At 43.1% G+C, this 13,529-nt stretch overlaps 1 protein-coding gene across 18 annotated transcripts in view; it reads right to left on the bottom strand.

Moving 5' to 3' along the window:
- The window catches only part of ARVCF (ARVCF delta catenin family member), a 446,960-nt gene that overhangs the window by 95,027 nt on the left and 338,404 nt on the right, over window positions 1-13,529 (bottom strand). For all 18 annotated transcript variants that reach the window (XM_048822053.2, XM_048822054.2, XM_048822067.2 and 15 more), the window contains one exon: window positions 1,772-1,955. In XM_048822053.2, coding sequence (XP_048678010.2) covers window positions 1,772-1,955 — 184 coding nt within the window. The remainder of the gene's footprint in view (window positions 1-1,771; window positions 1,956-13,529) is intronic.

Here is a 13,529-nt window from a genome sequence, read left to right on the forward strand (position 1 = left end):
AGCAGTAGGCACCACATATGTTTATTAGCAAGTGCCATCACAATGTAATTCAAATCATTTCTTAAAACAGGATCACTTTAGTGATCTAAAAAGTGAGGTGGAATTCTGCAGCTAGCAGATTTTAACACGATACTAGTTCTGTATGCCCACATTCATTATGCTGAAGAAAGCTGGGTCCTGTAAATAAAATTTTTGTTCTTTTTCCTCCAAAAGCAGCACCTTAATTTTAAAAAAAAAAAACAGCAAAAAAACAGACTGGGAATGCAGACATTCAAGCAGACCAGAGCATTGCGGGTGCTAATAGATAATTTATGACATGGATCATGTTAATCTATTAACAATCAGTTTTTTGTCTGCAATCATTAGAGAATCTCATACTATTCAGATAATCCTTTTATCCTCACCATAACTAATTTCCTCTTGCAAAACCATTAGAAAGTGAGGCACTGCTAAGGAAAAATTATGATGTCTGGATCCTACTCAAAGGACCTCCATCTTCAGTGGGACTGCAAATAAGTTCAGTAATGGGCCCTTTCAGAACACTTTTCATTACTTTCTGCATTCATGAAGTTACTCATGGGAATAGTTAGTAAAATTTAGAGACTGCAAGCCCAAGGAACGGAAATGAACCAACTTTCTGAAGATATATTCATCAGTAGAAATCTGACAGAAGTACACTTCAGTGCACCAGAAGGTGCAATACGGAATCTTTATTAGTTTTGTTTGAACTATTAGACCTCACCATAACACTGAAGAATTTAACAGTGTATATACACTGTTTAATCTTTTATAGACTATTTACAAAAACTTCAAGGAAAAACATATAAAATGAAAGTCAGTCACTCTATACAGAATGTCGGTACCTTAGATTTTCACAGGCTGTGCTGAGGGCTCTTTCAGACCCTGTGTTCTAACACGCACTGTCCAGTTGTGGAGGAGTTCAGAAATGCAAATACCACCTAATCAAAGGTCTTTTTTTTTTTTTTTAAACTGGAAACTGGTTCTTAAATGCTCAGCAGGCAAACTGTATCTAAAGCTAACACCTATGAATTACATTGAATGTGTATCTCTGACAGGTTCATAATATATATCCTACAGCTCCTCACTCGCTGCAATTTGAAATCAAGTTAGTCAATATCTTCACCTGGGGTGCTTGCAGATAAATCTGAATCAGAAGTCTTCTAGATTTAGCTTAAATCAATAAAAAAGCGTTAACACTGATATCATGCATTTCCTCACCAGTTGGCAATAAAAGTCCACTCGTGCAGGAAGAGCTTCAAAGAACTGAATCATTTAGAAAACTTGTCATAAAAAAACCTCTCAAATGGGCAACTAAGGAAAGGACTTGACAAGTGACCAGAATCAGCCTATTGATCCCAGCACAGCTGATTAAAGCTGGATTCCTAGCACTTATGACTATGCTTGCAATGGCATATTTTCTTCTTGGGATATAACTTGGGAAGTCACCGTTCTACCAAGCATTGCCCCCACTAAGGGAAAGGTTAACATTTATATATATATAATGTTCCATCTTACACAAATGACCAACCACTCTCACAAATGGGACTAGAATGTCAGCACTTACAAGGCTCTAGTACAAGAGAATTTGTGGCAAAACGAGAGCCTCCCATATTGCCACATTGAGCTCCTAAGTGCACCTATGCAAAAGAGATGCAGGATATTTGATTTCAAAGTCAGGGTAAATAAACCACTTTTTTAAACATACGCTAAGATGCTATAAACAGAAGCACAATCCATGCTCCCATCTTACCGCAAGCAGCCAGATGTGTTCTTGAACACCGTGGTCCATTCAGCATCCCGAGGCTTAGAGTCCTCATTCGGCTCGCTCTCCCATCCGGAATGGGGGATAATCACCTCATTTGTCAGTGTCTGAAGGCCATGGTTAATGATCACCATCTTTAGGGGCTCATAGGATGACAAGTTCCAAAGAGTGCCTTAGAGAGAAACAATGATTATTAGCCAAGTTAGAGTAGTTTACAGGTACTGCTCATGCAGACTAGCATTTCCAAAAGATTAAAATCATAAAACAATATGAACCGAGGAAATTACTCACCTGACAACATTTCTGAGAATCCAATATAACCACATGGTTAGGACTCACTCAGCAATTATCAAAACAGAAAGCGATACCACCTTTCTAAACGCAGTTATATTTAAAACAGGTAGAGTGGTTGAAACTGCTGAGCCATATAATATACAGGAGGCATATGACAGGTGTTCATTCATCATCTACATAAACTAGAAGTGTAAAGATTCAATGATAGTATTCATTCTGAACGAAGTGTTAATATAATTAAACTTGCAAATCTACTTAGGAGAAAAAAAACCCCACCCCAGTGCAGAGGGCACTGCAAGGTCAATAAAAACCTCATAAAACCTCAAAATAGGGCTTAAACTGGATTTAAAGGGCACATAGCCCCGGTGTCGACTCTCTACACAGGGCTGAATTTCACCCCAGACTTTTTGCATTCCATATTTACTTTCATATTATTCACTATGTCACAGGCACATACAGTGCAGTGAGGGCGTTATTCCTAGGGGAGACTGAGCACCCACAACCCTCTTTGTCTTATCACCTCACCTTGATTTTGAATCACAGCTGTAGAAAGAAGGTAAATACCAAATCAAAGCAGCAGAAGTCACAAACGTAGGTTTTACGTGGTAAACAATGCAAAATATCTTCGGGCTAATCTATACTTAAAAGTTTTAACAATGTAACTCTGTCAATTAGAGGTGTGATTTTTTGCCAACAGTTATGCTGGTAAAAACCCTACAGGATGCTGTTAAACTAATGTATAGGTACCTATGCCAGTACAGTTTATTTTAGTTCCTGAACTAGAATAAGCTGCAACAGCATAAGCCCTTTGACACTGGTATAACAGCATCTACATTCGGGGGAATAGGTAACTGTGCCCACATCGATCAAGTGGCAGAACTGTGAAGAGGAGATTAGCCCTTAAAAATGGTTCATGGAAACATTCAGCACTGTACAAGGCAAAACATTTAGGCACCAGTGATTTCAACTGAAAAACAAGTGATCCAAGAAACAAATGGATTCTAGATTTACTTTTTTTTTTAAATGGATAATAATTTAGACTTTCCTTTGAAATCAGAGGGTGAAATACATTTTTGTAACCATCAGCTGGTTTCTGCTAATAAAGGGAAGTAATATAGCCTTCACAAAGCTGACTAATTCAAGAAAGGCAAACAAAAACCTTCTTCTGTTCGCCTCATGCTTTCAGCAGAATAACATCTCCAAACCAAAGGACAAAGTTGAAATCTAATAGGAAAGTTTTTGCTTAAACATTCCATATTCCAGACATTGCCAGGCAAACTTATGCAGAAGTACAAATATCCTTCCAAATCTCAGTTTTACAAAGGCTATTCCTTATCGAGTGGGGACTAAAATGGAACCTTCATTTCATAGATACAGAATTTATTAATCCTACTTGGTAACATTTCAAAACTATAAATAAGCAAATATGTGGAGAGAAATAGGTACACCGCTTTCATTTCCACTGAAATGCATGAGAATGAAGGAGATTTTTGCAAGGACTGAATGGAAAAATGATAGAGACTTTCCTAAATATCCAGAGACTCTTTCCTAATAATATGTACTATTAGTATGTATCCAACGTGCATCATTAGGTCTACACATTTTTGCAAACTAATAACTTAAGTTGCAGATATTTGTCTTTAAACACTTTATGTTTAAAAAACCCACAAGGAACAATAAATGGTCATGTCTGGACTTTTGTTTCAGTCACACATATCAATTTCCCAAAGTTTCACGGTTACAATGCCTGCAATTTTTCTCTCCCAAAACTCCTTTTTAAACTATCTACCAGATATTGACTCACCAGACCCAATTGCCCAGTTACATGTGTGTTAAGCAGGAGTAATGCCACTGAAGTCAGTGAGTTCTACCAGTGCAAAAGAGGAGGTTACTCACCCTGTGCAGTAACTGATGTTCTTCAAGATGAGTGTCCCTGGGGGTGCCCCACTCCAGGTGTTGGTGCGTCCCTGCGCCTTCGCTCGGAGATTTTTACAGCAGTACTCGTACCGGTTGCACACGCGCAGAGCTTGCATTCCCACTCTGAATGTACCTTAATAGTACGCATGTGCGACCGGTCTCCTCAGTTCCTTCTCTACAACAGAGGCTACCCCAACTCTGAAGTAGAGGGGGAGGAGGATGGGTAGCGGAGCACCCACAGGGACACTCATCTCGAAGAACGTCAGTTACTACACAGGGTGAGTAACCTCCTTCTCTTCTTCGAGAGCTGTCCCTGTGGGTGATCCACTCCAGGTGACTTAAAAGCAGTGTATCTCAAGGAGGTAGGGACTTCAGATTGGGTAGAAATGCAGTAGATAAAACAGCTCTCCCTAATTGTGTGTCTGAGAGGGAGCCCTGAGTAAGGGAATAGTGCTTAACAAAAGTGTGTTCAGAAGACCAAGTGGCTGCTTTATAGATGTCAGTCAGGGGAACTTTGCGTAGCAAAGCCACAGAAGTAGCCATCAATCTAGTGGAGAGAGTTCTGATGTCTGCTGGAGGCATAACTTTCCGTATCTGATAACGGAGTCGGATACAGTCAGAAATCCATTTTGAAAGTCTCTGGGTCGAAATAAGTGCACCTCTGGATCGCTCCACGATAGAGACAAAGAGTCTAGAAGAATTCCTAAAGGGCTTGGTTCTATGAAAATAGAAGGACAAAGCTCTGCGTACGTCTAGGATATGCATTGTGGATTCAAAAGACTTCACATGTGGTTTAGGAAAGCAGGTCAGCAGGTGTATCAATTCATTGATGTGGAATGATGAATGGACCTTTTGAAGAAATTTGGGGTGTAATCGAAGGCTAACTTTGTTCTTAAAAAATAGGGTATATGGTGTGTCTGCCATGAGAGCTGCTATTTCTCCTGCCCGTCTGGCAGAAGTGATTGCCACTAAGAATGCTGTTTTTTAGAAAGGTGTAAGAGGGAGCAAGTGGCTAGGGGTTTGAATGGTTGTTGAGTTAAGCGAGATAATACTAAGTGAAGGTCCCATGGAGGGGTAGGAGGTCTAACTTCTGGGTATAGGGATTGAAGTCCTTTGGGAAAACGTTTAGTGATCGGATGAGCAAACACAGAGGTACTGTCAATTTATTGTGGAAAGTTGTAATAGCAGCTAGGTGGACTTTGATGGAGCTAAAAGAAAGTCCAGATTGTTTGAGGTTTAACAGGTAGCCAAGTATAAGAGGAAGAGGTGCAGATATAGGAGAAAGAGGAGACATTGTTGAGCACCATTGGGTAAATCACTTCCACTTTTGGAGATAGGTGGTGCGAGTAGATTGTGTTCTGCTATGTAGGAGAACTCTTTGAACTTCATCAGAGCATGCTAGTTCATTTTGGGAGAACCATGTAGGATCCAAGATTTGAGGTGGAGCATGGACAGGTTGGGGTGGAGAAATTGGCCATGTTGCTGCGAAAGGAGGTTCGGAATGAGTGGCAACAAGATTGGTAGTCGAGTTGACATCTTGGTGAGGAATAGGAACTACGGCTGTCGGGGCCATGCTGGGGCAATCAGAATCACCTTGGCACGATCTGTTCATATTTTTTGTCAGAACTCTGTGGAGAATCGGGATCAGGGGAAAAGCACAGAGTAAGTTCCGGTGCCACAGAATCATAAATGCATCTCCCAGGTAGTGTTTGCGCAGTCCTGCCCTGGAGCAAAATCCGGGGCATTTCATGTTTTTTGCAGTTGCAAAGAGGTCTATGGTTGGGTAGCCTCAAATGCGGAATACGTTGGTGATGATCGTTTCGTTTATCTCCATTTGTGGTCCCAGGGAAAGTGTCTGCTTAATTCATCCACTGTGGTATTCATAGCTCCAGAAAGGTAGGCGGCTGATGTCTGGATATTGTTCGCAAGGCACCAGTTTCATAGCTTCTGTGCAAAACGAATGAGAGCGAGCTCCTCCCTGCCTGTTTACATAGAACATGCAGGCAATGTTGTCTGTCATAATCCAGAACCAACATGTACGGATAAACGGGAGGAAGTGACGGCAGGCATTGCTTATAGCTCGAAGTTCCAGGATGTTTATGTGCAGGGAGGTTTCTGTTGGAGACCATAGCCCCTGGGTGATGTAACAGGTGAGGACCCCACCCTGTGAGGGATGCATCAGTGATGGATTGAGCCTCCTGGAGAAAGGGGACTCCGGAGCAGAGGCTGGAGGGAATTGTCCACCATAGGAGACAGTTTTTGACTCAGAAAGGTATGGATAGGGGTTTGTTTAGGGTATGCACATTGGGTCTGTAAGCCATGGCCAGCTGAGCTTGGAAGCACCTCATGTAGAGTCGTGCATTTTGGACCACAAAAGTGCATGAGGTCATGTGACCTAGTAGTTGTAAACAAACAGTCTCGAGTGGTGACTTGAGGACTGTTGCAAAGTTTTGTTGCCAGCTGCTTTATGGTGAAGCGATCGGACGGGAGAGATGCTATTCCCGTCTGGGAATCGAGGTATGTTCCGATGTACTCCAGGTGCCGGGTTGGAATTAATGTGGATTTGTTGTTGTTTATTCATAGGCTGAGGGATAGGAAACAATCGACGGTGAGTTGCGTGAATTGAAGCGCTTCGTCGAGCGTTGAGGCTTTGAGAAGGCAGTCGTCCAGGTAAGGAAATATTATGACTCTTTGCTTCCTGAGGTGGGCAGTAACTACAGCCAGGAGCTTGGAAAAAACACAGGGGGCAGTGGATAGGCCGAAGGGTAGTACCCTGTATTGAAAATGCGTCAAGCCAAGGGTGAAACGAAGGAAGCGTCTGTGGGCTGGATGTATTGTCACATGAAAAAACAGGCGTCTTGTAGGTCGAGGGCTGAAAACCAATCACCCTGCTCCAGCGCTGGGATTATGGTGGCGAGGGTTACCACTTTGAACTCTTGCTTCTTGATAAAATTGTTGAGCCACCCGAGGTCAAGGATCGGTCGCCACCCCCGTTTTCTTTTCTGTTAAGAAATAATGAGAGTAAAACCCCTTCCCTTCAGGCACAAGCTCCACTGCTCCCAATAGAAGGAGATGGTGCACTTCTTGCAGGAGCAGTTGCTTGTGAGAGGGTTCCTGAAGAGGGACGGGGAGCGAGGGTGGGTAGGAGGCATGGATAGGAAGAGGATGGAATAGCCAACTGCGATGACCTCTAAAACCCACTTGTCGGTGGTAATGTTGTGCCATTGATGGAAGAATGGTCGTAGGCAGTGTCCAAAAGTAGGGACGGGGGTGTAAGTGCTGAAGTGGGAACATGGTTTTCGAAACCCTCGACCAAGGCTTCAAATCTGCTTGTTAGTCGGAGGGGGTTGAGACAGCGCCGTGGAATTGGGGCGGCAACTCTGATATCTGGGTCCCTGGTGTTGTTGCTGCTGTTGGTCATCATGGGATCTCTGGAAGTGCTGGGTATACATGGGGTAGTGTGGATGTTGGTAAGCTGCAGGCGGGTTTTGCGCGGTATCTATATTGTCGCCTTCTGGTCGTAGGGGTTTGTATTCTTAAGGACCAGAGAGTTGCTCTTGAATCCTTCACTGAGTGAACGATGTCGTTCATTGTGGAGGCAAAGAGTTTGTCACGGTCAAATGGAAGGTCTTCAGTAGTAGAGTGGACCGCTAGAGGAAATGAAGAGGAAGAGAGCCATGAACCTCTGCGCATGACTACTGCTGTAGCTGTAAATCTTGCTGCAGTGTTGGCCGCGTTGAGGGCCGCCTGAAGAGCGGTACGTGATATGATTTGTCCCTCAGAGACTAAAGCAGTGAATTGTTGTTTCTTTGCTTCTGGAATGTCCTCAATGAAGTCCATGAATTTGTTGTAATTTTTGTGATCATATTTTGCCAGAACGACCGTATAATTAGCAATTCGAAATCGTAGGGTGGAAGACGCGTATACTTTACATCCAAGCAGATCTAAATGCTTACTGTTTTTATTGGCTGGGATGGAGCGGGGATATTGGTGCTTGTTCTTTTGGTTGACTGTGTCAACCACCAGCGAATTAGGCACTGGATGAGTGAAAAGAAATTCAGAGCTCTTGGAAGGGATGAAGCACTTGCAGTCCACTCGTTTGCAGGTAGGTAAGCTTGCAGCAGGAGTCTGCCAGATGGCTTTGGCAGGTTCCAGAAGGGTGGGTTGATTGGCAATGCAATCCTGGAAGAAGGCGGCAGCTGCAGGATGTCCATTAACTCATGCTGCTATTCAGGAAACTCCTCCAGATTGATTCTTAATTCACTGGCCACTCTTTTGAAAAGGTCTTGAAATTTTGAAAAGTCATCTGAAGATGACCAGGGAGGAGGAAGCAGGGCTTCGTCAGGCATAACTGGGTCTACTGGTTTAGAGACAGGTCATGCCTGATTCTGCACTTGTGATGGTGCTGTCTGGTGACTGGCATCAGTGGCAGGTTCGTGAGCTTGTGGTGCTGGGCCAGTGTCGGGCCTGGTTGAGGTGGCATAGCGAGTGTGGTCTCGAGGACAGGATGCCCACGGGGCCCAATATTGCCACTGTGATGGGAAGGGCACAGGTGGTGCCATTCACGGGTTTACACACCATGGGGCAGGATCCTGAGAGTAGGACGAGGTGATGTTTCTATGGCCTCTATTAATTGGGGTCTGCGGATGAGAGACTTCATATGGTGAAAAATCCCCCTGGAGACCAGCTTCCTCCTCACTGGAGGAAGGCTGTTCAGACCATGGCTGAGCATTTGGGGAGAAGCAGGCATTCAGTAAGGGTGACTGCAGAACGGGTGACACCAGCAGGTCACTTGACTGCGAAAATTGGAGTGCTGGAGGTCCTCTGTGTGGTGAGGGCTGTGCGAGAGGAATCTGCTGCTACGAAAAGTTCTTCTGCACCAGTGTCTTTAAAGTTGTTTGTCCGCCGGCCAGCTCAGCAGGTGTCGGTGTCGGTGTCGGGAGAGCAGTGACAACCTGCGGGGGGGTCAGGCACGTCTGCATGTGTCGGCACCACTTCCACCACGGTGCCGAAAGGTGCCATCTGAGAGGCAGGCAACAGGAAGCCTGAAGCGGGTTTCGCCCGGCGTGTCAAAACTGCTCAGCCAGGGAAGCGCTGGGAGAGAGGCGGCAGACGTGCCGGAAGAAGCCTTCTCCCGTGAAGTTCGCTTTGCGGGTGACAGAAGGTGATGTTCTTTGAAGTTTTCTTCATCTTGTAGAGGCGGGGGGGCTGTGGCGTGGAGCAAAGCCGGAATCAGCACCTGGGTCTGAAGCTGACCCTAAGGATTTTTGCAGCAGGAGCAGCTTTAGCCTCAACTCCCTGTCCTTTCGTGCCCTAGACTCAAGTTTGCTGCAGTGGGCACATTTTTGGGGGGATGAGGGACTCCCCCAAACATTTTATGCATTTTGAATAGCCATCTGACAGAGGGATGGCATACTTACAATTAGAGCAGCACTTAAAGCCTGGGAAGCCAGGCATGTTGGAAGTGGCTGCGCTGACAGGAACTAAGAGAAAGAAAAAAAAATTGAGAGAAAACTAACACACACTACTGGTAACACTAATAACTAACACTATTGGTAACAAACTATCTAAAAGGGTAAGAGTAACAAGGGAGAAAAAGTTTTCTAACAAGTCTGCCAAGCTCAGTCTCAGGCCAGGGACAGTAGAGAAGCAAATGAGGAGACTGGTCGCACAAGCATACTATTAAGGTACGCTCAGAGCTGGGGGGCAAGCTCTGCGCACGCGCGACCGGTACGAGTACTGTTGTAAAAATCTCCGCACGAAGGCGCAGGGACGCACCAACACCTGGAGTGCTGCACCCACAGGGACAGCTCTCGAAGAAGAACTGGTGTACATGAAAGAAGGACCAAGCCTGCTACACCTGTCTATAAACAAACAGAAAAATAAAGTTGCAATACTGAATCCTCCCTGATGTGGGTTGGAATGAATGCTTAATGCTCAAGCTTTCACTGCAAAAAATGAGAGATGGCAAATGTCTTTTGTCCTATTTTAATAGTGTGAGATCCATATAGGGTCATGTTACATACTAGACTGGAAAGGGAATTTTATCTCTGCTACCAGTCGTGAGTGGCAATTATAACCCAGGAGACTGACAACTAACAGAGCTTTAAGACTGACACTTTATGATGCCTCCGATTCCAAGTGGCATTTACAAAACCCAGACATCTGTTTAGATTTAACTGAACACATTAAATATTAAACAAATCCAGCAGCAAACAAAAGAATGTACATCAGATGTTAAAACCCATCTTTCTTTAATCTCTTTCTGGGTACATACATTATTATTATTTACTTGGCACACCTCACTTACTGTAGATACACAACACAATATAAGTTATGTGTGCTTTTTGGAAATTATTTTACTTAGCATTTAAACAAGATAATATAAATGACAAGTGTAAATTAGCTTTCCATTGTTACCAATTTATATATTAAACAAACATATCCTCATTTTTGCAGAATTTACTAAACACTCTGGGAGTTAAGAAAAAAAGGAAACAGAAAGAAAAAAAAGCTCAATATCTCCACTCAATTCTGGGAAGGAAAAAAAAAGCCAATACTAATTTTCTTCTACTTCAACTTACACAGATACTTTGTAAAGACAGCAAAGGCAACTACCTAATCAATATAAAATACTTATAATCAGGCAAAACAGAACTGTTCAATAAGTTGTCATCAGAATCATATCAAACCCTTTGATTTAACAAATTATCCATTCTTTACTCACAATGCAGCAAAGCATGTGAATTGTCCCACTGACTTCAATGGGGCTACCAATGTGCTTATAATATGACTGGGGGTTGAGGAAAAACAACGATGTAAAGGACTGGAGAATGGGTTGTCTTGCCAAGAGGTCACAGCTGGGCTTAGGTCTGCCCACCAGGGATGGGAATCACTGGGCAGGAGTTGGAGGAATCACAAGGCCAGGTCCTGTAAACAAGAGTCAGGCCAGGGTTGAAGACCAGAGATCAGAGGCAGTACCAGCCTAGAATTGGGAAGCAGGAGTTGGGGTCTAAGTCAGGTTGGAGCCAGAGACCAGAAATCAGGAGACAAGGTAAAGTCCGGCGTTGCAGCAAGCCAAGGTCTGTGTGGTTGCCCAAACAACTTCCTGGGGTTAAGTAGGAGCATTTGGCTAATCAGAAGGCTGCAGGGTACTGTCACTCTGGGTCTCGTGGGCAGTACTTCCTGCGGCGCCCACTCTCCACAGTGCTCCCTGGCAGTGCCTCTATGTGGCCTCCTGGTGGGACTATGGGAATATCAGCCACACCTAGCTCTGCAGACCTGGGTTCTAATCCTCGGGTCCTTACAAAACTATTTCTGTGGGCACGTCTATTGCAGAACTGTTTCTTATACTTTCCTCTGAAGCACCCGGTACTTGCAACTGGCAGAACCAGGATACCAGAAGAGACGGATCACTGGTGTGATGCAGCAGGATCATTCCTATGGTTTCTATATTTCTACTGGCCTACAGTAATTCTTACCTGAGCTAGTAAAACATCATAATTAAAAAGCATGTTGAGATTTAACAAAATAAATCTTTAATCAATCATTCTGAGTTTGGAAGAGGCCAATACAAAAGTTTGGTAGGCCACAGACACACTCTGAATAAAGTATTAAAAGTTTATACCCTTTATGTTTGAGTGGTTTCATTGTCAGAGATTCACAAAACTTTCTTCATCTGAAACAGGATGCTTCATAGAATCATAGAATATCAGGGTTGGAAGAGACCCCTGAAGGTCATCTAGTCCAACCCCCTGCTCGAAGCAGGACCAATTCCCAGTTAAATCATCAGTTTCCTCTCTTCACCTGCCCCAGACAACTGACTATTCATTACATTACAATGCTGCTGGAGTAAATAATTTCATTTTTTGAGATTAGAGAAGAATCAACTAGGGAAATGTTTTAAACGTCTAAAAGAAATCTGAAATCTTCTTAATATTGGAATTAGGACAATTTAACGATATAATTCAACATAGAACAAAGCTTATCAAAAAGTTTAACACCCTTCTAAGACATCAGACAAACCAGCAGTCCTAATATTAGAAGATTTTGCAAAATTCTCCAGTGCTTGGGTACCACCTTGAAGACAACTTCAAGGTGGTATAGATTTTAATGTGCCCTAGGTCTGTAAAACAAGGATCTTATCTCCATATTTCTTCTATGTTGTCAATTACTGGTAGCTATTTCTGAACAGACTAAATCCTACATGGATTCAAGAGAATCACATCTGGATTGCAGAGCTTGAATGGCCAGAAAAAGAAAGTCCAGTCCAGCAAACATGTTGTCCCATCTAACCAACAACGGGACTACTTGCATGAGTTAAGGCACTCATGGGCACCTTCATCCATAGTTTCTAAAGAAATGTTGCCTGTAAACTCTAACAAGTCCTTAAAAACAAATGCTCTCTTGGGCAGCCAAACAGCTGCTCCTTGTAGGGGCTGCAAGACAACAACTTGACACCCAAGAGAACCTTCCCCCACCCCGCATCTCCTCTGTCCCTTCTGGACTCAAGGATGCAATTAGGGTTGCGAGGTTTTCCATTTCTCCCCCACTGCACAGCCTCTTTTTATGCTCCAAAGGAGGCATTGCTAAACTAGAGAGAGGCACAAAAGATACCCCATATTATACAAAAAATATGTAAGTAGGACCTTTAAGATGTTCAAAGGAAATAAATGACAAGAGTCCAGTAGCTGGCTATATGGGGGATACAGATCAAAATAATCTTTCTGTCAAACAGTACTCAGGGAGGGAAAAAACTTAGAAGATATACAAAGAGTGGTCCAGGATAGGCAGAGCCTTGGTCATTCCCTATGCAACATTTGATGATGTGGGAAGGATTTAGATTCATGGCTGGCTATGTAGGGAAAATACTTCTTCAGAAAGGAGACAGATAATAAACAAAACAAAACTTTTTTCTTTTCAAAAGGTATCACTCAAGAAGGGGATTACATCAGAACTTTACATCCCAGCATCTCTCCAGTGTCTTGGGGGACCAAGCTCAGGAAGAGGTTCTCATGGTGGCACCCATAGCAACAATTTTAATCCCTAACAACTAAGTTCACTCTAAAATTTTTTTTAAACTGTACGTTAAACCTGAGCGAGAACAAAGAGTGACAAAGATTAATATCACCGTAATTTGACCTCTGCCCTTAAAAATGATTCACTACATTTATTAGCATGAAGTGAGCTGTAGCTCACAAAAGCTTATGCTCAAATAAATTGGTTAGTCTCTAAGGTGCCACAAGTCCTCCTTTTCTTTTTGCGAATACAGACTAACTACTCTGCTGCTACTCTGCAACCTGCTGCTACTCTGAAACCTGTCATAATTAATATGTTATCTTATAAAAAGTCCGTTTTAAAACTCCTGTCAATTTATCAGTTCCTTAAAATGACCCTAAAGAGAAGTCATTAAAACAGTAACTGCAAGACAAATTCATCCATCAACTTTTTCCATGTGCCTTTACTAAAAGAATTTGCCTTTTTGAGCATTGATCAGTGGTTGGCATACATTTTAGGATTTAAATAAGAAGATATA

Source organism: Caretta caretta, chromosome 15, assembly GCF_965140235.1.
Source record: "Caretta caretta isolate rCarCar2 chromosome 15, rCarCar1.hap1, whole genome shotgun sequence".
NCBI classification, from domain to species: domain Eukaryota; kingdom Metazoa; phylum Chordata; order Testudines; family Cheloniidae; genus Caretta; species Caretta caretta.